Below are 23,431 nucleotides of genomic sequence, written 5' to 3' on the forward strand. Positions count from 1 at the left end.
TTTTTCCTACGATTTTCCTTTCTCTTTGTAAATCACTTCACAAATTTAGGATCCCAACACATATCAAGATAAGAGGCCAAGGGGTTCAAAACTACAGAGACCAAAAATGACTTGGACACGAATGTCCAGAGAATTGGGTAATCAAATCAACAACGTTGTGACAAAATGGTGATTTTGAGAAGCAAATTAAGAAGAATAACTGTTCAAAGAAAACACATCCCAAGTATGACGTTCTCGGAATCAAATTGAGCTCAGAACACGCATCTGTATGTTATATATGTACCAGCAGTCTCACTCTTTCGAGTGATCTTCACAATTTGCCCCATCTTTAGTCCAAAATATCTAGCAATCGGATCGGTCACCAACATTCGAGGTAGCTGATCTCCACAACAAACATGAGAAACATTCGAATATCAGAAACTGGAAGGATTTGAATCTGAAAACCAAATTACGATATGCAAGTACCACGCCGATATCACAATCAGTAGAAGTAGAAATGAAACTCAAAAAATAAGTTGTGCGCACTCAAATGCTCTGCATAATATGCATGACATACAAAGCACGGCATTATGTGGGAAAAGCAAAGTCGCAACCTTTTTCTGGTACGTCAGAAATTATCATAGAAGAACATGCTTGCATTGCCAGAACAACTGAAGGATCAGTCCCTAAGCAAAAGCAATACGAAAGAGACGAATTGACACCTTCAAGATCTTGAGGAACCCTTGAACTTGTTTTAGCTACAGATAACAATTACCACTCGAAAACACTACTGATCGTAGAGCTCCACAGTTTAACAAACAGCAAAGCATATTTGTAAGCAAAGGTGAATGTATATCTAATTTCCAGAGGTGTGCTTTAGCTGGCATGAACTTCTAAAATCAATCTCCAAATTTATGGAACAAAAAAAACTCAATGAAGTACGGCTCATTCCAGCACCAATATTTGATCAAAACAGTGATTCATGAAAATGGATAATGTGCTGAGTGGTCAAGACGTTAATTGTCTTGGTTTTTTGTTGTTCTAATGTCGATTGTTTGATCTCTGATACAGCCGAGTAGAAAACAGTGTGAACCACTGAACCCGTCCGACCCAACCCAACAGTGGTTTGGATAACTTAAGCGGTTGGATTCTGGTGTCAATTCGAAAAACGTAGAACTCAGTCGGACGTCGGGCTGGAGAGAAAAACATGAACCTGATCCGACCACATATTAACTCCACATATGCCACAAACTAAAATTGATTGGTTATTTCTGTTTCAGTTACTCTGTTTCCTTTATAGTTTCTGTTTCTGTATCCTTTTCCTGCTTCTGTAATTTCTCTGGTGGAAAATTTGATCCTATCTCTATCAAAGATATTGATAAGATTAAGAGCGAAGGCTGCTAAATTGGGAAGATGGACAAAGAGCTTGTGTTTTAAGATGATTATTTGACTTGGAATGATGTTAATCTAGCTGCTGAAGTTGAAGAGCCTAGCACGACCACTAAGTCAACTTCAAAGCCAATACAAAAAGGTTTGAAGTCACAAAGTTAAAAAATGATAAAAATAATCAACTATACAAGGGCTTGTATATGATAATGACGAATAGGAACAAGTACAGTGAGAAGATGGAGATCAAATGAAGGAGAAGAGGAAGATGTTGACGGATATAAATCAAATGATTATGAAGAAGAGGAATCAATTGGTGATTTGGATGGTTTATATGCATGACTCCAGAATCCCTATATTAGAATGCTATTTACTCACTATTACTTTATCATGTTGCTAAAGCTGAACTTGCAACATTAGTTTTTGATAGATGGATATTATTTTTCATTTATTCATATTTGGTCATTTGCATGTCAAATGTGATGATTGATGTTCTAACTTTTAGGACTTCAATATATGTTGTTTTATATGATAGATGTCATTTTTAATTCCATTAGGTGATTTGGTAATGAAGCATATTTTACTTTTTTCCCAACGTGCACTTCAGTTCAATGGGCTCGAGGGGCCCTTGGCACCTCGGGGCTTTTGGGGTAAGAAAGTTCCCCACCCAAGTAACTCGACAGAACCCAACGAAAACCCGAGTGAACCAATTTGCATTGGTTTCGGCAGTACTTGGTTAGAAATAGGATGATGATTTCTATAACCAGCTAGTCGGATCGGGTGGCGGGTAGGTAGCAAACCAGACCCGAATCAACCCGTGCTTACTTCTAGTCCTTGAGTTCCGGAAATGCAGCAAGCCTTCATTTCTTAGGTTGAGGTATAGAACTAAACCACATCAAAATGAACCAACTCAACATCAACTTACTTATGCCCAAAGGTTTGTCCACTGTCAGAACATAGAACATTCATCGTTACGTAAATATGAAGTATCTAACTATCCCAGCAGAAAAGTATCGACAAAAGTCATGTCTCAAGTCCATAAATCCATGTTGAAATCCATGACAAAAAAAACTGACCTGCGCACGTTTGACTTTGTATTTTTCCAACAATTCGTTTTCCTCTTTAGAAGTGAGCACCTCATGCTTCGGAACAAGTTCATGTTCATTGACATTGACAAGTAACTCTGAGTCCTGTGTCAACAAAGGAAACATATGTGAGATTTTTCACTTTCCTTTTGCCATAAGGTTCACCTCCATTGCCGTTAAGTACATAATTAGTTTTGCAAGAACGATGTGTAAGGTACAATGTTAGCACAACAAATAGCATGATACAAACCCATGGGTAGAACTCACCCTTGAAAACTGGCTTACAAGGGGAGGGTGCCCAAAAGCTTATATGCACATGGCCAAGCCCATACTTAGCCAATGTGGGACATTAGGATTGTAACATACCACTATGCTTCGCAACTGACGTCCACGGCAGCCCACTCTATCGACATTGACTCGATGGTAGCCCCTTCTCTTTTTAGGTATTTTAATCCAGTCTATAGGTCGCCCCCTCCGCGGGTCGAATCGCAACGTTGAACCTGGCCCTGATACCAATGATCCGAACCCTTGGGTAAAACTCACCCTTGAAAACCGGCTTACAAGGGGAGCATGCCCAAGAGCTTATATGCACATGGCCAAGCCTATACTTAGCCAATGTGGGACATTAGGATCATAACATAGCATAGGGGTAATACAGCGTATGCAAAACCCAGAGATCCAGAAGATATTGTCTACGCTTGTATTGCTACATCGGTCATGGCAAGTAAAGAGCTCCCAACACAATGCCTGCTTAAACTTTAGTGGAAGCTAAATCTAACCCCACAGGCCCCACACAGACTAACAACCAGGTTAACCGATCTTTTCCGAGGACCATATATGTTGAAGAAAGATACAAACAGTGCCAGATAGGCTCCAACCTATGCACAAGCACTCATAATCCGTACAAGAACGAAAAAAATAAAAGCAGCTGACATAGCAAGAGGGAAGTTTCCCCAAAAAACAGCTGCAACCATGGGCGGCTCCACTATTTTCGTTCAGATGTGACAAAAACAAGGACGGATGCAGAATAAATGATTGGGTGGGCGAACATTTAAAATAATTTGTAACACTATGAAAAGCGATATTAGGGTTGGCAATGCAAATTATGAAACTACTACCAAAAAAATCATCAAATGATTTTCAACCTATTTAATCACAAAGACATGGTCATCTATAATAATAATCGCATACAATTTTGTGCAACCCTGTCCAGCAAAATAGTACCATGACAGATTAGTGTATTACCAAAAATTAATTTATACCAAATTCTTGGTTAGGCGAGGGTAGTATTGTACTAAACGAGGGTGAACTTATATGCGTAAGCTCCAAAAAGTCAAGCTAGTTGGCAATTCCACTGACAAACCACACATTTATTTGTATCCCATTCTTTATCGAGTTGTAATTTCTTTCTCACTTCTCTAAGCATAGCGAGTCTGTATAGGATTAGAGTGGAAGGAGTCATACTTATAATTGAGAGTAGAGCGCTATGCATCGAGGTAACAAAGGCAATTGGAAAGGCAAGTTCAGGAGTAAAGTCAACGATCTGGAATCATCGACAACTCCTATCTCGATTGGTTCATATAAAAGAAAAGCCCTACGTGGATTCCTAGGCAAAACAAAGTCCTTTGGTGGATCTCCGGAAGGCAAATAGTAGAGTCGATCAAGCAGCAGGTATGGTGAACGTGGATTCGGTAAGCAGATCTAAGGCTCAATTGTGAGGATTCAAGTTGTAGAGTAAGATTACGCGTAACTACACAATGAGTATAGTGTTTTTTATTCCTTCACATGATTTTTACCCTTTTCGGAATTTCCACGTATATCTTGTGTTCATCGTTATTTTTCAATTCCTATAGGTTGGATTGCAAAAAAGAAATTTCAATATACTTCTAAATTTTTTGAGAAAAAACTACTATTTTGAATAAAAACTTGAAACACGGGTAGGGCGGCTGCACGGGGTCATTCACCACTTGGTCCGTCCTTGGACAAAAATATATAAAGTTTCAATGACAAATAACTCTATACCAAATATAATCTATTCTTGGACTACACTATCTAGTTACTCATAAATTTAATTGGACTTTTATTTACTTTGACTCGGTAAGAGCGGGCCAACGCCAACAATACTCAAGAAAAATCAATTCATACGTAAGAAAAAAAAAAGTGTATTTGTTGATGCTGCCCCTGGCTGCAGCAAGGAGCTAGTAACCATCCAAATAGCCAATTATCCCCCTTCAAATTAATGATAGTTCCTTTCCACCTAAAATTCACACCATAAACTAAACAGGAATTAAGCAGCTACCATTACAATTACCTTTGAGTCTCTTGCTCCTCTAAGAACCACAAAAGTCTCCAAAACAACAAAAATGGACATTGTATGATGCACTGTTGCTCAAACAAGGAAAAAAGCAAACCAAAACGTCTGTGTGCACATGAATAAGCAATTTACCAACTACCCCAGAAGTTAAACAACCAAATTGTAAGCCTATGGTCACATTATGGACATTGTATGATGCACTGTTGCTCAAACAAGGAAAAAAGCAAACCAAAACGTCTGTGTGCGCATGAATAAGCAATTTACCAACTACCCCAGAAGTTAAACAACCAAATTGTAAGCCTATGGTCACATTGACCATAATACTGTACATAGGGGCATAGGGTGGGCCTGGTCGCAATGTAGTTCATGGAAAAGGCTTGTTTCACCTGTTAGTTGATGTCATTCTGACAGGGAAAAAATTTACTTGATTCAAAGAATCAAAGGCAACCAAGTACCAAATTTCATCCATCAGATAACCTGCGCAATAGCCCTTGAATCTTATCAGATCAGTTTTGCACATACTTAAGCTGATCTTCTTGAAGTTCAATGGACTATTGCGTTCAACAAATCAAATTTAGAGCTTCTCTAAGATTTTGAACTTTACCATCTGTGCCAGCCAAGAATTTTAGAATGGAAACAAATTGAAAGTATCATCGGTATTTTTGAAGGAACAGCATTTGATAGTACGATCTCCTTAAAAAGTAGACAAAGATACGGAAACAAATTGAAAGTATCATCGGTATTTTTTAAAGGAACACCATTTGATAGTACGATCTCCTTAACAAGTAGACAAAGATCATGCAAAACAATCATCACCTTGCCTATAGAATATCAAGGAAGACGTGAGTATCACCTGGAAAGTCTCTATCCGATATTTTTTAGCAACTTCACCGATGACTGCTTTTGCTTGGGGTGTCAAGCCATGTTGAATAACCAAGATTGCTCTGGAAACCTTCTCTGTGTCCATTTTTGTTACACAGGTTTTCAGGACTGAACAGCCAACCTTCTTTGATACTTCAGGAAACATAACAAAAATCTGCACTAGAAAGCCAACCATACGTTGCTATTCACACAGAGAGAGAGACCAAGGACACTACAAACAAGAGAAAGCTGTCAAGAGTACCGAAAGGTAAGCCAAATACCTAAAGCCAAAAGCGACCACCAAAAAGCTACTATATCATATGCATGAAAATAGTCAAGACAATAAGAATAAGTGAAAATGATTTTGGAAATTACTCTCCTCCAACATTTTTTCAGCTCTAGTAATCATTAGGGACAGAGATATCAAACCCCCCAAAATCAATTGAAAGGAGGAAATTGCAGGTGTCAAAACTATTAAAAAATCCATAGAAAATTCACAGAAGCCTCACATGTAAGAAAATGGCTACGGAAAAATTCAGCTCCTATGACAATGACCAATAGCATAACTTGTAGTGCCCACACTGCCACATAAATAGTCTCCACCATCACCGAACAAAACCACCCCATTTTATATTTTGTTACATAAATAAATATACCCAAACTTCAAATATTTGCAAAAAAAAAAAAACATACTTTCAATGAACTCATATTTCCCATTATATCAGAGGCTTCATCAAAAAGGAAAGGAATAGAGGTTTCCATCTAAATATAATCTTCAGATATGCTGATTGTACAACAAAGACATGTGCACCCTGTTAGATATCTTCCCAGTCCCAAGTAAAGACTTACATCGTCGCCGATGTCGCAAACTAAGAAAAATAAAGGTGCAAAACCAAATTAAGTTTCTGGTCAAAGTCCAAACCAATTGGCACCCTATTTTAATGTCCTAATCCAAGTAGCAAACACCCATGCGCGCACGGGCACACACGCAAACATATTCATAGGTCATAGGGAAAAAAATGTAGTACATGTTCTATTAGAAAAAGAGTGGAAATACTCTGATGTTGTATAGCCAACGATTCATCACAAGAAGTGATGTATCAAAGATTGGAGCATACATAAACTACAACTGACAATACAACCTTCTTGGTCCAAGCTACGGAGAGAACTACATAATTTTTCAAATGCATACTGTGGAATTCAACTGGTTAGTCAAATAAGTTGTGTTTTCTGAGGTGACAACTCTCATACCGATTTAACTCAATTGGATTGCATGGTAAATAGTTTTGATAAATACTGTAGAAGGATTAAAGCACATAAAATTTCTTTCTGCTTTAATTAGGAACTAAGAGATTGCCTTTATACAGATTGTCTTCAATCCGCTTAGACAACGAATTTTATCCTTCAAATTTTAGAAGATGTGACAAAATTGCTTTGCAAATAGGATCATCCACCATGTAGAAGACGACAGACTTCATTCAGTTTTTCTATTCTGGTTCCCAACACTAAAATAAGCTAGAGACCAACACAAGTGGAACCTAACTATTAAGTCGGTCTATGATTATAGACTATTTCAACAACTTAAACTCAATCACGGAACATTAACGTTGCAATTGCACAGAATAAGCACAACAAACCCTAACACAATTCCTAACCTTGATGATTCATTTCATACATACACACGAAATGATTGTCCACTAACAATACATTTACCAATATATGATAACTGAACGCAATTCGAGTTTCGATTTGAGCTCAGTCGGAGATTTCAAACTTAATCCCTATCCCACAAAAGATTAGCCGCTTTGTTCCTAATTGTCAGTCCACCGTGAAAAGTCGTGCAGTTTTTGGATAAAAAACAAAGTACTTGTTGGGCTTGTGACGCCTGATTTTCTTGGGTCGCACTTCCTTGACAGCTCAGGGTTCCACAAAGACAGGTCTATTATAGTAATTGGTAATGTAAACCCTTGGTTATAATATTTGCTAAAAGCAGTAGCCGATATAATTTGAAATCTCTTCATTTGAATTACATAGTGGAACTGGCGTGAGCCATGGATATACTCAACTACACAGTCGAGGACTACGTACCAGATAAATTCATAAAAATCTCCATATCCAGCGTTCTTGTTTTCTTTTCTATATTGTTTTCCACCCGTTGCGTGTTTGTTGGGTTGGCCGATTTCTCCAACAGCACTTCCATTCACAACTTTTTAAACTTATTCGCATCAATTTAACGAACTAATTGATATCTACATTCGGCGTATGCATGAAAGTACTTTACTTGTATTTGAAATGTATCCACTTCTCATAGTGAACTAACAATTTGGAATGGAGCGAGTACTACGATAGCACAATACAATAAAACAGAGAAACATACAAAGATATATCTACATATGTGGTCGTGTACGTTGTCTCACCCGATCAGATGGATCGTCTGATTCGTCTCCTTTCTGCGTCTGGATTATGAGTTCTTCCCTTTTGGGGCTCATTCCGAACTTATCAATGAACTCCTGCTTCGTCATCTTCATCTCCTCCTCATCGACCTTGTAACCCCGATCTTCCAACATCTGCAACGTCGTCCTCCGGATTCTGAACAGCTTCGTGGTTATTTCTAGCTTCGCGATTTCTTCGTCGGTGGTTACAGACATTGTGAGAACAGGTGTTTGAAGCTCAAGGAAGATAAACGTCCGTTCCTTGCCTTGTAGTCTATTGCTCTTCACAAAGCATATGAAACGAAGGTACCCTCGTCTCGTCTCTCTCTCTCTCTCTCTCTCTCTCTCTCTCTCTCTCTCTCTCTCTCTCTCCTGTATACCTAGGGTTTAATGGAACAAAACAACCCATTTATATACCTAGGGTTTAACTCCCGCGGCTATGGGGTTTTAGAGCGGACCACCTGTCTGGCTGTTCTTTGGTCCAGTCGGGTCTAGTTTTGGGTCTTTATAGTTTTCTCCCAGGCTCAGAATAATCATTAGAATCGTTCATTTTTTAGTGATTGTGAACTATGTCGTTCATGAACAAAAATTCGTTCAATTGAATACTGGCAAGTATTTGAACAAAGCGGATTCGTATGAGGAAAACTGTGGGCAATTTAAGTTTTAAAATTATTTTTTGTTATCCTGTTTTCATTATACAAATATGTTTTGTCTATGTATTTATTTATGTTCGATGAATCTTATTTTTCACGTGGACAACATACTCAAGGTTCTACAAATTGAACGATTTCGATTATTGTCGTAGGTTCGGGAGAACCCCATAGAAGCTCAAAACTCAACCGAACGAACAAAAAACTGGAAAAAAAAATAAAACTTTTCGAAACTGAGCCTACTTATATTTCCATTTTACTTTATTCCTTGACTAAACCCATATCCAATTGAACTTTACTCTTACTCAAACAATAATTCTAACACCACACTCACTCACACACCCATTCACACACCCACACTCACAATAATGGTGGGGCCCACACACACTGAATGTGTAGTGTGTGCGGGCTCCACCCTTGTTGTGAGTGTGGGTGTGTGAATGGGTGTGGTAGTAGAAGGACTCTAAATTTACAACTATGACACTAAAAAACTACAGTATTACTCAAATTTGAGTAAAAGTTGGGATGCTCTGATGAATCTATCAAATATGAAAATATGTGAACAGTATGTTCAATAGATACCTAAACACTAGTCATACTTTTTAATTTGGAATTTTGATTTAGAGTCTAGATTATATGTTCTTTTTTTCAAGCAGTAGGAATATACATGTATAAGAATCTATCTAATAAAATACAAGGGTGTGGAGACCATACAAACACAAGTTCAAAAAAGGGCTAAGATTCATTTGATCAAAAGGATGATGTATGCTCTCTAATTCTCTTAAAAAAACACCCACACTCTTACAAATATATTACAAAAATGTCATCGGTTCTTTTTACCCACCGCTTGGCTTCTAGCTTTGGCATAAAAAAACAAAAATATATTACAAAAATGCCTGTGCCTACGGCACTACCGAGGTGCGTAGTGTCATAGACACGGACAATCACTAGTTACATGATAGTACTAGAAACAACTCCAAATCACTATAATGCCAACCAAACTACAAATCCAATTAGGGGGAGAAACAATCCCACATCACCCATTAGGGGGGTAAATAATTCCAATAAATAGAAAGGGAAGAACATTCTTAAGCAGGTGGAAGATTCGGCTTCGTTCTTTTGGACTTAACTTAAATTTGAAATTTTTTTCCTTATTTGAATTTTTTTCACATTTGTTAGTTTTGCGCCAAATTTTTGTGAGTTATTTATTCGTCTCGACGAAAAGAATTGGAAAAGTAAATTTTTTTTTACTTTTACCCAAGTATTTTGAGAAATAACCATTTTTTAGCGCAATTTAAAATACTTGGGTAAAAGTGCCAAAATTTTACTTTTCCGATTTCTCTCGTCAAAGACAAATCAATAACCCAAAAAAGTTTGGCGCAAAACTAAAAAATGCGAAAAAAATTCAAGTAAAGACAAAAAAAATCTGATTTAAGTTAAAGCCAACGGAACACACAAACTCGTAAAATTTATTCAAATCGTTTACTTTGTAGAGCTTTGACAAATACTATAGAATAATTTGTGCAAAAAAACAAGTCCAGCGGCATACAATAAAGCCATGATCAAATGACATTTGCAAAAGTATTTACTTGAAAAAGTTTTTGCCTCAGGAAAAGGGTAAATATTTGCCTCAATTCTCCACTTTCGTCAAGTTAACAATAAAGTCATGCCTTTTGTATAATAAGTGATTGAATCGCCCTTGAAATACTACAGTACTTGGTAAAGTGAACAACCAAGTCATACAGGTTATCTATTATTTACAATTTTTGCCATAGTCTCTTTTCTCGTCTCCGTTGATAGAACCCACAAAGTAATTCGAATTCAGAGGTTGATAGAACCCACAAAGTAATTTGAATTCAGAGGTCTAGGGAAAATTCTTTAAAAAAATAACATTTATTCTTTTCAATCGAATCAAAATTGCTAAATATTAGTAACATTTTAGTTATTGCATGTATGATAAACTGCACCTTATTTCCCTTACAAGAAAAGGGTACTCCTTTTTTTTCCCTTACAAAAACAAAGTAGACACTCACACAGTTGCACAAAAATTTTTATAACTCAAGTGTCCGAACTAGGTTAAGTGCACCTCGACTGATCCTGAGTAACCAATCCCATTGCCCATTGGAGGGATCCAATTAAAGCTATAGCGAAGCTCCATATGGTTTCGAACTTGAAACCTTAGGAGGGACAAAGCCCTAAATCGCAGGACACAGGCTAATCTGTGATTAACAGCGACACACACAGAAAGCACACACACTCATGCTTTTAAATGGGTAAGGGGTCTCTCTCTCTCTCTCTTTTTTATTTTTTATTTTTACAAACCACTTTTTCTCCTAAAAAAAATACTTATGAAAATCAAGGCCTGTGGAGGAATCTTCCGGCAAGCAAAGCAGCGTCAATGACGACGGTGATGACATTGGTAACCTCACCAACAGAGCAAGTGCTCCCTTTGAATGTCTTCCCTCCTGATCTCTTGAACGTTGTGATGCAGTCTAATAAGTCCTGGTTGCACTCTGTGCTTAAATAGTCATCTGCACGGAAAAGTTACGTGACACACTAAAATATTATGAATCATAGTAAAAATATTACGAATCCTAAACATTATGAATTCTATTGTTGATACAAAAGTTACGAGATTCATCAAAATGTTACGAATCCTAGTGAAAATGTTACGAATTCTATTACTGAAAAGTTACGAATCCTAAACTAACTGATCGTAGGACAAGGGAGTGAAACCCACTGTGATTTAGCAAGTGGTGGGTCTGATTCTAAGCCCAAGGAGACTAATCTTGAAGGGGATAATCAGTTAGTGGCCTTCTCTGAACCTATTGAGGCCGAAATTAATACTAAGGATACATCCCAATCTTTGGCTGATGGAACTATTATTGCCAGGGATAATTTTCCTTGCTTAGAAGATGGACCTTTGGATATTGGCACAGTTACAGAGCGAGCAGAACTTGATGAAGGCTTTTATAATCTTTCGGAAGTAGGTTTTTTGAATGACAAGGAAGTTGAAGGTCTACAGTTAATTAGTTGTTGATCTCAATCCAATTGAGGTGATTAAGGATACGGAGAAAGGAAAATGGAAGCAGAAGTCGATAGAGAACATGCTAGGCATTCCTAAATCGAAGAAGAAAGGTGGAAAAAAGAAGCAAAGTTGCGCTCTGATTAGATAAGCTGTTGCCGCTGCTGCTTTACCAATCTCTTCCGTAGGCATCAACATGACTCATTAAAACGAGGCTTAGGCTGTTTGGTCCCTTAACAAGATTATGGGCCTTAGCTATTTGGGGGACGAGAAGGATCTCACTCGACGATTAGCGATTGTGGAAGCTGAAGATGAGGAAAGGGCTAAAGCGCATGATCTCCAACATAACGATTGACTCTTAGGTGTCGTTTCGGGTGTTGTCTTGATGTTTAGGCTTGGGTGTGCCCCTTTTGGGTTTAGCTTTGGGTTTTGGGTGTTTTCTTTGTTGGTTTCTTGCCAACTTTGGTGTGTTATCGTTTTCCCTTGGGATCCTTGTTAGCTTGTGATTATTGGAGTTGTTGTTTCCCCTTGTGGGTTTTCTCTTGCTCCAGCTTGAAGCTGTCTAGGTTCCTTTTAATCTTTGTAATTTGTTTCCAAAGATTAATAAATTTTTCGCCTTTCAAAAAAAAAAAAAAAGTTATGAGTTTTTAGAAAGAAAAAAAAATTATATACCAAATACTATGAAGTGGCACAATATGAGCCATATAATTAGAGCATATGATACACACTTTTAAAGAGTGTGTATTGTAGACTTTCCCTCCACTTTAATGCATCTTTCAAGCAATATTGATCCCATAAGTTGGTCTTTGAACTTAGGATTTATGTCAATTTAGGAAGATTAATTAAGGAGGGACTTTCATCACACTAGGGGCAGTCTAGCTGGGGCAGAGCCAGTTTTTGGTTGTGGACTTTTTTGTGAACTTTATGGCTGAGCATGTTGTATTGGTCATGGCTCGGATTATGTTTCTCTGTAATTGTTTACTTTGTCATGGCTCGGATGTCAATCTCATTGGGATGTTTTCTTACTCGCACTTTAATGTCTATGTGCTCTTGTCCTTATAATCTTTTGTAATCTTACATTTGATTAATAAATTCCCATTTTTCGGTGTTAAAAAAAATTGGTGAGGCTGGTATTCCACAATTTCATACTCCCTCTATCCCATTTTATTTGCTCACGTATTCATTTTTGGACCGTCCAGAATTATTTGAAATTTTCCATCATTAGAAAACCGCCAAAAAGGCAAAATTTCAATTATACCCCTTTAAAGTAATAAATTATACTTTCACGATTTGGTAACGAGCAAACAAATAGGGATAGAACAAGGGAGTATATGATTTTCTTATGACAAAAGAAATCTTTCGCGCTTTGGTCCTGAGTATTGCATTATTTCATTGTAACGTGACATGTTTTGTCAAAAAACTCAACACAAAAACAAATAATTATGATTAATTTTGGTGGACTTACTGTTCTTAGCTCCTATGCAGGCATCATGTTTCATGCAACAAGCATCAAGGCCATCACATGGCTTCTCCCATGGACATCCACTGTATAGAAGCCCACAGTACTTTCCATATCTTAGGAATGGAGGCACTGCCATTGTTAAACTCAATCACAAATTAAGTTATTACCACAAAAATACAAATTAAACAACCCAATGAAGGATTAACATGTAAATTAAAATTCTATTTCCCAAAACAAATTTTAGAGAAGTTTTAAAAATGATAGTGATTTTTGAACTCTACTATCTTGTATTCAAAGATGGAAATAAAGGTGGGCTATGGAGCTGGGCGATCCCCAATTGGGAAAAATCTATAATTACCAAGGATTTTTTACATAATAATAACAAGAGTCAAGACTAATTAACATGTTGGTCTCCATAATTTGTCTCGTATGTGAAAAAAGAACTGTATTTAGGAGTTACTCCTACAAAATTGGATCAATTTCTCTCATGTTTATTTCTTCTTTCGGACAACAGGTTCACCACTCATCTCTCTTGGAGACTACAAAAAGAAAAACTCACCAATCACCTCAATTTCTCTCTCTACCGGGTATTAATTTAACATTAACCTTTTTCTATATTCCTGAACCTTAAAATTTTGTTGTTCGTATGGCCCCTGCATATATGAAATTCTAATTCCACTCCTGTTTATATTCACATTGTTTTTTTTATTTTTATCCATGTGAATTTCAAATATTACATTTCCATTCCTTTACTTTTTCACACATAAGCCGGTAATGTTGTACATTCATACGGAATAAAGACAAAGAAGATGAGTGCAGATAGCAAAAATGTGAGTGCTAACCAATTTTCTTGTGAAACAAACTATTTTAAAAGCACAACCACTGATGGTTCTTGTACCTAATTTGTTATTTTGGTAATATTGTCTAGAATATTAATCTTTATTGTGCTTTCTGAAAAATAAGTTATTTTTATAAAAAAATTAATAATAATAATCTAAGAAACCAATCTTCAGTCAATTAATATGTAAATCTCTGTCTTCTAAAATGAAGGAAATCAATATGAAAATTGCAACCAAACAGGGCTTAAAACCAAAATTATAAGCTACGTACCATAGCAGAACTTTGATTTGCATTTTTTGCTGCACTCTTTACTCTATAGAATATCCGAAAAAGGAAATCATAATGAGGAGTATAAAAAATAAGTACATTAATGAAGGAAAAACAAAATGATGATGAATTTTCCTGAAGAGTTAACTAACCAGAGAGAGGCCGGAACTGGCTTGAATACCAATGTCAATGGCGTAAACTGGGATAAAGGAAAAGTTCAGGACAACGAGGTAAATTGATAGGAGAAGCAGGACTAACTTCGTTGACTGTTGGGGAGCCATATTCATAGAGGTGGGGAAGAAGGCAAAGAGATAAAGAGGAAGAATACGAAGCTTGGTTTTGCTTAAACTGTCTTATTTCAATACAGTGGTAATAAATGATACTAACCTGGTAAGCCAAGGCATTGTGTAAATTTACATTAGTGCCCTCTGAGCTTTTCCTTTCCGTTGTTAGGTATCTTTCTTTACAGAAAGTCTAGGGTCTAGGGTCACCGCATGGAATGAGGTGTCAACTGCACGCCTTTTGGAGCCCACTCCAGATCCCAAAAAATATAGAAAAATATGCATAAATTTTAAAATAATATTTCATTGGACCTTGTAAAAAATCAGCTCTAACGGATATCGGTAGGTATGTTTTTCGGAATTCGTAGGAACGAAACTGTTTAGTTTTGCAGTTTCGTCCCTATAAATTCAAAAAACATATCTACCGATATCCGTTGAAACTGATTTTTTGCAGGATCCCATAAAATATTATTTTAAAATTTATGAATATTTTTCTATTTTTTTTGAGGTCCGGAGTGGCCTCAATAGACGTGCTGTGACGGTCACCGCGAATTGCATGCGGTGACCGTAGTCCTGCTGCTTTCTTTATTCTTGCAAACGCTCGATCGTGAGAGAAGCGATATAGACATCTACGGTCGTCCGGTTTTCACGCATAAAATTGGTACTCTATGTGGTGATTTCGCCGATTTCTTGTACGCTTGACGCCGTTTTCTTGCAAACGCTCGATCGTGAGAGAAGCGACAGAGACATGGCCGGTGGTCCGGTTTCCATGCTTAAAATTGGTACTCTATTTGCTGATTTCGCCGGATTCTTGTACCCTTTTCTTTTCTTTTCTTTTTTGGGTTTTTTTTGGTTTGATCGGCTCCGAATTCTTGTACTTGTTATGCTTGACGCCGTCTTTGAACGAGAGGCAGGCTTTGCTTTTGGTACTTCGGTTCCATAATTCACTGAATTTCTGTACCTGTTGAGCCCAATTATTTTTCCTAACTCATCATGACGATACTGTTGCTCCGGCGGTGGACGTCTTTAAAGGAGATGCGAGATCAGTTATTGCCTCACCGCATTCCGACCAAGCTACAATCAAAGAGGAGGTGTGAGAATAGGTGAAGTATTGATTTATTTCCAGTTTCGATTCCGTTTAGATTCCATGATTTAGGGAAAAGAGTTTTCCAGACCATCATTTTTACAGATTTTACGTTTGAAAGTCAGTGGAATAGGAATGTCATAACTCTCAATGATGTATTCAACTAAGAAATTAATTCAGTCGCAGTTCTACTCTAAGTTTATTGATTAATTGCCAGTTTCGAATCCGATTTGATTCCTTGATTTAGGGAAAGCAGTTTTCCAGACCATATTTGCTGCAGATGTTATGTTTGTAAGTCACTGGAATAGGAGTGAACTAACTCCCAATAATGTATTCAACTAAGAAATAAATTCACACACATTTCTGCTCTAAGTTTATCCTTGTTGAAAATTATTTCAAAATTTTCCTTTTGTTCATACTGGATTCTGTCAATTTGTTTCTGAATTTTTTTCTTTTCCAAACTATGGCATGACTGAGGATGTGTTCAGACTCGAAAGCTCATTTAAGGATAAGCTGTAGATGTTTGCAAGCCAAGATGGTTTATTACAGACTGAGATGTGTGATCCTCACAACTTGACACCTCTGACACCATCATTCCAGTTCTTTGAGTAAGATTGCTCTCAATCTGGTTCCTTGATTATTTTGTATCGACTACATAAATTCTTACGTCATTCCTGCTTTAACCATCCAGCCATCGAAAGGATGCGTCAAAATCCCAGTTCTCTACCCGAAGATGCCTTCCATCACCTGAATCCAATATTAATTTCTTTCCACCCTATGGAAAGTCACCGGTTTCCAAAAATTCTCAGTCATGCCTTGTTACTGAAAGATATGAAAAACATTGAAGACATATCTTCTCATCAGGACTTGGATTATAGCAATGGAGAGGCCATAGATGAATTCTCATTGGGATATGATGGCCTTCTCGATTCATGTGATCTCAGTACATTGCCCAATCTTCCATCGTCAGTGAATTCCCATTGTTGGCGGAATACACCAATCACTCCTTTGCTCAATTTAGTAGGACCCAACTTATTCGGGCAGTTGCCCAATCTGGGGTTCAAAATTACTGAATGAGGTAAGTCAACAAAGGCTATGTAAGGAGGGGGTTTTTTCCCCTGGGATTGAAGATTGAACCCTATAAGTTTCCAATCACATGTGCAGGCTGAACCTTTTCTGCGACTATGTTCTCTCTTTCTCTCTCTCTGTAGAGAAATGAAAATGCACAGTACTCTGGAAATGTATTTTGGCAAACAATGCTCACTCATGTAGAACTTGTCTATGCCTATTTTGTTTGGGGATTGATGTATATTAACCAGAACTTTGTCCGTGCTGTACAGTAAGTAATAAAGCCATGGCCTGCTGTCTTTTGTGGTCTAAAAAGTACTCTAGCAGAGCTTGCTTTGTGAAGTGCCTTGGTAAATTTCTGCTTAAGAGCATATATTTCTATTAAGCTATGCAGAAATATGGTTGATTTGCTCAAGTATTCTTAGACAGTGCTTATGAATCTGTTTGTTTCTGGAAGTACTGGCATGGCTTCGGATGGAACTGAGGAGAGAAATAACAGAGTGCCAAACTATATGAGCTTGAATAAAGGATCCTTTTTGTTAACTTGTTTGGCAAACAGTTTCTGAAACCTTTTTCCCGGGCGAATGTTAGAATTTTTCAAATACATAAGATCAAAAGATATTGGGATTTTTGTTTTAAAAAGTAGTTCCGAAACCTGTTCTGCAAACCTGTATTCAAAGAAAGGGGCCGAATTGGGCATCTTTTCGTTTTACCTGTCCTTTTTCCATGCTGTCTGTAAACCATATTCTACTCTCTGGTTTATGATTATCTTCTTTCTTTGAGTGCATCCAATATTTACTCTGTTTCTTCTTGTGATTTTTTTTGTGGCAATTTCTTGTATTGCATTGCAGCCGTCTTTATTGTATCAACTGGTTTGGTGGCAGTTCCATTTGTTCTAAGACTTGACAATAAAAGGCATTGGCTTCACTTGGCGTTGGTGGTTCTGGTGAGTGCGTATCCGTGTGCACTTATCCTCTCCACACCAGTAGCCACTTTCTGCATGCTTTCAAAGCCAGCAACCTCTGGGCTTTTAATCAAAGGGGGAGAGTATCTCGAAACTCTCTCTAAGATAAAGATCTTGGCTTTCGACAAAACTGGTACAATTACAAGAGGAGAATTCGTGGTCACAGATTTTCATTCGGTGTCCAATGAAGTTACACTGAACACACTGCTTTACTGGTAATTACTATTAGTACTTCATTAAATAGATTATAGCCGAAAAGGAAAAAGGATAACCCGTAGTTTTGAGAAAGGAAATAATTCAGACTTCAGACTGGGTTGTTTGATATCCCATATTCAGCGCTTAAAACTGAAACAATTAAGTAATAAGTGATTAAGTAGGTTTGATAATCACATTTTACATTACTTAACAGATTAAGTGCCACTTAAAATATAGTGTAAAAAGTTGATAAAAATTAAGTAGCTTTGAGCTACTTAATTCTGGCTGAATTCTTATATGTTTGCATTCAACCACCACCACCACCAATCCTCCACCATTGTCGTCACTCAACCACCACCACCACAACCGCCACCACTTCCACCACCACTCCCATCACCATTCCACCACTACCACCACCACCACCACCATCGCTACTCCACTACCAAGCTACCACCACCGCAACCATCACTATTCCACTACCACGCTACCACCACCACAACCCATCACTCCACTACCGCCACCGCCACCACTCCATCGCCACCTCCATTACCACCACTACCACCACCATGACCATTACCACCAACACTACCCCACTCCACTCCACTCCACTCCACCCCCACCACCATCACTTCACCACCATGCTACCACCACCATAACCATTACCATCCACCACTAGTCCACACCACCACTGCTGCCATCACTCCGCCACCACCACCACTACCACACCACCCCTACCACCACAACGCCACCATTGCACCACAACCGCCACCACTCTCACCACAATCACTACCATGATACCACCATCACAACCATCACTATTCCACTACCACCATGATAAGCACCCAATAATGCATATTCTTGGTGCTTAAGTCCTCTAGTATATTGTGTTTGTACATATATGTTGTCGTTTTTATCCCATAATGCACGTAAGGTATTTTTGTGTGTGTTTCAGATAAAACGTGATAATAAGGCGGTTTTGAACGCCAAGGGACGTTCCGGTATGTAACCAAGTGTTCAAGTGCCCGACAACACATGTTTCATTGTCACCGGAACCTAATGGCACTCTAAGAAGCCTCGTAGGACGTCCGGTGGTCGAGATGGCAAGGAGTATGCCAAAGTGTTTCAAGCAAGGCATATGCATTGAGGATGGCCCTCGAAGGTATCCGAGACTCCAAGGCCACTAGGGACACCTCCGCCAAGTCCCGTTGATCATGTAACGAAGTATCGGGTGAAGTTCGGAAGCGTCGGGTGCCAAGTTTTGAAGCTAGAAGCCATTTCTGCAGTTAACAAGGCGGTATCCATACAACCGTTTTGGTTGTATCCATACGGTGGCTTTATATTTTGGACAGATTCCTGCGTATCCATACAACCGTTTTGGTTGTATCCATACAGCTCTTCTACAGAGCATTTCCAACACAGACGTAACAGCACGGTATCCATACAACCGTTTTGGTTGTATGGATACAGATTGCTTACTGTCAAATTTTTCTGCTTTTTGAACTTTCCATTTATGGAATAGTTGCTACTTTTGGAAAGTGCTAGGATATTTGTTATGAGAGAAGGGTTGGATTGTATAAATATCCCTCTCCTCTCTCCTAGTAAAGGGTAGTTAGCTTAGTGGTAGCTTAGGATAGTTTTCTTCCATTGTTGTTCCAAGTTTTTCTTGTCATTTCCTTCAAGAACTCAAGTAAGTATTTGGTTTCGTTTAATTTGTCGTGTATTAATGTTGTAGCTACGGACTAGATTCTTCTTTAAATCAAGTTTATTTCCGTTTTTATCGGTTAAACATGTTTTCCAATTTTAGCATGCTTTCTAGTCTTTTTCTTATGTGTGAGTAGTTGATAAGGCTTGGCCATGGGGTGAATAACGTCATGTGATTTAGGTTAATCTTGCCTTTCTCAACTTAAGACTTGAGGTTTGGTTTGTAAATGTGCGTGGTTCGCCTTTTATGTAACAAAACTTGTCGATGTTAACCTCCGGTGATCATATGCTTGCACATATGGTTCCGTGAGCTATGTCTCGCCTCGTGTTTGCCAAAAGAACCAAAGAACTTGCTCGTTTTCCAAACCATACTTCTAGTTCTTGACCTTGATATTTAGTTTGAATGCAAGTCTTGGCGTTGTTAATCTCCGGTGATCATGTGCTCGCTCACATGGTTCCGTGAGCGATGTCACGCCTTGTGTTAAGCTTGTTGTTCAAACTCTATATCAAGTCTAACCATTTTCATAGCTAAATCTTTCGGTTGATAACCTATGCCGTGTGATTCAACCGTGTTTTCGTTGAGAAAAGTTAATTGGCTTAAGTTACGGGCGTTAGTAACTCCATTGCCTTGCCACTTTTAATTCTTAGTTCAAACTCTTTTTCTAGTCATTTTCATAAGGGCAATTCTCACCTTTCAAAGGAAAACTAAAAGTTGGCCGCCTAAACGTCGGAAACCCTTACATCTAATCCGAACAAACTATATTCGAGCTCCCTGTGGATCGACTAGGACTTTCTCGCTATACTATGCAAATCTTTAGTTGTAGTCTGGTTAATAAATAATTGAATTTGACGGCCGTTTGGTAAACTTCAACAACTACCGAATTGGGCTCGATCACACCACTACCACACTACCACCACCATAACCACCATCACTCCACCGCCGCCACCACCACCGTAACGCTACCACTACCACAACCATTACCATCACCATCACCACTACTCCACTCCACAGTCTCCACCCCCCCCCCCCTACCACCATCACTCCACCGCCGCCGTTACCACCACCACCACTCCACTACCACCACCATAACGCTACCACTACCACTACCACTACCACAACCATTACCGTCACCATCACCACTACTCCACTCCACCCCACCCCACCCCACCCCTACCACCATCACTTCACCACCACCACCACCACCACCACCACAACTATTACCACCCACCACTAGTCCACTCCGCCACCACTACCACCATGCCACCACCATCACTCCACCACCACCATCACTACCACACCACCTTTACCACTACTACCACGTCGTCGCCACCGCCACCACTACAACACCACCATTGCACCACCATCATTCCACCACCACTATCACACCGCCACCATCCCACCACCACCCTCACCACTACCATTCCATCACCACCACCACCATGTACAATCACCAAAACTAAAAAAAATTAGAACTAAAATTAATTCATTAATTTTAATTTAGTGCTTAATATGTTTATCAAACAGTTCTTCAACTTAAAAAATTCAGCATTCAGCTTTCAGTACTTAACTTTTCAGCTTTCAGTTTCATCAAACAGCCCCAAAGTTTGTAATGCATTACTGGTTGCTAAAATCTAACATATCTGTTATATTGAAGGGTTTCAGGCATCGAGAGCAAATCAAGTCATCCAATGGTGGCTGCACTTATTGACTATGCACAGACACTTTCCATCGAGGTGAAACCTGAAAGAGTGGAAGAATTTGAAAATTTTCGAGGAGAAGGGGTTCATGGGAAAATTGATGGGAAGGATGTCTATGTTGGAAACCAAAAAATTGCATCGAGAGCCAGGTGGGCGACAGGTGAAGAGCTTCACCAATACTTTCAATCTTATTCTGAAACAACAAGATTTACAGTAATGCAATTGAAAGTGTTATCACTGGGGGAGTATTTTATTTTGAGGGGTAAACTTCGATTGCCCCGTTGTGATTTGTGCTCGGGGAGGATTACCTTCACAACATTTTGAAACTAGCACATAATGTTGCATGTTTTGTGGACCAAAGCGCACGGGCAATCAAAATGAAATTTGCTCTATTTTTAACATGAAATTGTTCATGGACTCCAATCCTACTGCATTTGCTGCTGCGTCTTTTCTTTGTCCTATTCGACCTTATCATTAGACTCATTTCAAACTATTTTCAGCTCCAAGCATAGGCCCCTGTGGTGAAGGAAAGTCCGTTGGTTACATATTCTTGGGAGCGGCTCCAGCTGGAATTTTTAGCCTCTCTGATAGTTGTCGAACTGGTGTAAGAGAAGCGATCAACGAGCTGAAGTCAATGAACATCAAAACTGTAATGCTGACCTGAGATAGCCACGAGGCAGCCATAGAAGCACAAAAACAGGTGAAGGGTCAGCCCTGAAATTTCAAAATTTGGCTGGCATACAAGATAGTATTTTGCAAGCAATGGCAAATTGCAGCAAGCCACTAGGGGGAACAATGTCCCCACAAAAATTTTCTAAAACTGCACTTTGGTCTACATATTTTAATTTTTATTACAGGTTATATCCTCCAAAATAGCATATATGCCCCCATTTAGATTGATTTAATAGTTGTCAACTCTGAACAAAATATTCCTGACTGCATTGCTGCTTCCAAACATTGATTTTTCTTCGTGTTTTTATAAATTGCTAAGAGAGGAGATGAATTTTTTTGAATAGCTAGCGGGTGCTATGGGTGTAGTGCATGACGGTCTACTTCCTAAATGCTAAGAGAGGAGATGAATTTTTTTGAACAGCTAGCAGGTGCTATGGGCGTAGTGCATGACGGTCTACTTCCTAAAGACAAAGGCACAAATCATATCTAACTTTTAGAAAGAAGCTCCAACAACCATGGTGGGTGTCACGATCCAAAACCTACCTTGGAAGTCATGACCCGCCAAGCGGGTGTAAAGCCGCCGAAGGCCTGCACATATTCTAGTTTAGGGATTTCTCACATATCATTGTCAATTTAAACCATATAAGCAAAGTATGCGGAAGCGTAGAATAAATAACATAATCTCAGCGCTTCTAAGTGTAAAAGTATAAAAATTACAAACCATTAGACTACACATGATTCTCCACGGTTACTCTAGCACCTCATTCAGTCCACAACTTGCTATCTACCTTAACCTGAAAAATTGGAAAAGGTTTTCATAAACCGAAGCTCGGGTGAGAAACAGATACCAAAGTTACAAGTTTGACCATGGAAATACCCCACATTATAAAACAGTTCAAAGCAATAATTCAAATATTTCGTTGACCATCCAGTACAAGCATTTTTGTCCGAAAGCTCATCTCTTCGGTCCAAGAGATGGACCCTTTTCATTTCATTCTTTCAACTTTTGCACTTTTGAGCGATAATAGCATTCAGCGGTATGTTTGCCAGTCGGTTGGGGAGCGACCCCATTGAAGAGTGGTAAGATATCATTACCCGGTGATGCCTGGCTGCATCTCCTACCTTATTACTTCACGCCACTGGTATCTTTACCCGTCCCCTAGCGCTCGGGACACCGTTCGAATGAACCATATTATCACGAGCATGTACTAGCAACCAGTAAAATTCAAGTTTCCAAAACATATTGCCATGATCTAATTTAACTGAAACTCAAAAGATTTATAAACCAGCCATTGCATGCATTAACATCAATTAAACCAAGTAGGAAGTTCAAATTCCATATTTTCCAGCAAAATCAAGCAATGGCATCTCATTCCAAAATTTCAGAAATACATGTAACTAAGGTATGCGCAACTCACCAAAAAGTAGCGTTTGACTTAGCACACGGCAATTCATCCCACACAACTT

General features: G+C 38.6%; 3 protein-coding genes across 7 annotated transcripts; 1 reads left to right on the plus strand and 2 right to left on the minus strand.

The window, feature by feature from the left end:
- LOC131306465 (DNA-directed RNA polymerases II and IV subunit 5A-like) lies at nucleotides 1-8,562 on the minus strand. Its single transcript, XM_058332724.1, has 4 exons — nucleotides 8,043-8,562; nucleotides 5,618-5,800; nucleotides 2,442-2,555; nucleotides 1-377 (listed from the first exon to the last, which is right to left on the minus strand). Exons 1-4 carry the CDS (start codon nucleotides 8,271-8,273, stop codon nucleotides 252-254), a joined length of 654 nt encoding a protein of 217 aa, XP_058188707.1. The 5' UTR covers nucleotides 8,274-8,562; the 3' UTR covers nucleotides 1-251.
- Nucleotides 8,563-10,626: 2,064 nt separating this feature from the next.
- On the minus strand, nucleotides 10,627-14,651 carry LOC131306473 (phospholipase A2-alpha-like). Its single transcript, XM_058332736.1, has 4 exons — nucleotides 14,454-14,651; nucleotides 14,305-14,347; nucleotides 13,198-13,323; nucleotides 10,627-11,238 (listed from the first exon to the last, which is right to left on the minus strand). Exons 1-4 carry the CDS (start codon nucleotides 14,586-14,588, stop codon nucleotides 11,063-11,065), a joined length of 480 nt encoding a protein of 159 aa, XP_058188719.1. The 5' UTR covers nucleotides 14,589-14,651; the 3' UTR covers nucleotides 10,627-11,062.
- A 516-nt stretch (nucleotides 14,652-15,167) lies between these two features.
- LOC131306478 (cadmium/zinc-transporting ATPase HMA2-like) lies at nucleotides 15,168-22,489 on the plus strand. 5 transcript variants are annotated; one of them, XM_058332755.1, is made up of 6 exons: nucleotides 15,168-16,274; nucleotides 16,358-17,084; nucleotides 17,586-17,913; nucleotides 21,250-21,452; nucleotides 21,793-21,992; nucleotides 22,386-22,489. In XM_058332755.1, exons 2-5 carry the CDS (start codon nucleotides 17,021-17,023, stop codon nucleotides 21,954-21,956), a joined length of 759 nt encoding a protein of 252 aa, XP_058188738.1. In that variant the 5' UTR covers nucleotides 15,168-16,274; nucleotides 16,358-17,020; the 3' UTR covers nucleotides 21,957-21,992; nucleotides 22,386-22,489. The 5 variants fall into 5 exon arrangements, with proteins under 5 accessions (XP_058188738.1, XP_058188747.1, XP_058188730.1 ...); XM_058332764.1 differs by lacking the exon at nucleotides 22,386-22,489 and adding an exon at nucleotides 22,309-22,353; XM_058332747.1 differs by lacking the exon at nucleotides 22,386-22,489 and having other exon boundaries at nucleotides 15,168-15,685; nucleotides 16,155-16,274; nucleotides 21,793-22,300.
- Nucleotides 22,490-23,431: the final 942 nt, after the last annotated feature.

The sequence above is a fragment of the Rhododendron vialii genome, chromosome 1a (assembly GCF_030253575.1).
Source record: "Rhododendron vialii isolate Sample 1 chromosome 1a, ASM3025357v1".
NCBI lineage: Eukaryota > Viridiplantae > Streptophyta > Magnoliopsida > Ericales > Ericaceae > Rhododendron > Rhododendron vialii.

Bases quoted from the DNA above. Each gene is read 5' to 3' on its own strand.
- LOC131306465 (XM_058332724.1), bottom strand. From the start codon at position 8,273: ATGTCTGTAACCACCGACGAAGAAATCGCGAAGCTAGAAATAACCACG. The intron at 5,801-8,042 runs GTGAGACAACGT...TTTCTAGTGCAG, and splicing joins CAGACGATCCATCTGATCGG to ATTTTTGTTATGTTTCCTGA. The intron at 378-2,441 runs GTCAGTTTTTTT...TGTGGAGATCAG, and splicing joins ACAAAGTCAAACGTGCGCAG to CTACCTCGAATGTTGGTGAC.
- LOC131306473 (XM_058332736.1), bottom strand. From the start codon at position 14,588: ATGAATATGGCTCCCCAACAGTCAACGAAGTTAGTCCTGCTTCTCCTA. The intron at 14,348-14,453 runs GTTAGTTAACTC...GATATTCTATAG, and splicing joins CCAGTTCCGGCCTCTCTCTG to AGTAAAGAGTGCAGCAAAAA. The intron at 13,324-14,304 runs GTACGTAGCTTA...TAACAATGGCAG, and splicing joins CAAATCAAAGTTCTGCTATG to TGCCTCCATTCCTAAGATAT.
- LOC131306478 (XM_058332755.1), top strand. From the start codon at position 17,021: ATGGCCTGCTGTCTTTTGTGGTCTAAAAAGTACTCTAGCAGAGCTTGC. The intron at 17,085-17,585 runs GTAAATTTCTGC...ATTGCATTGCAG, and splicing joins TTGCTTTGTGAAGTGCCTTG to CCGTCTTTATTGTATCAACT. The intron at 17,914-21,249 runs GTAATTACTATT...GTTATATTGAAG, and splicing joins CTGAACACACTGCTTTACTG to GGTTTCAGGCATCGAGAGCA.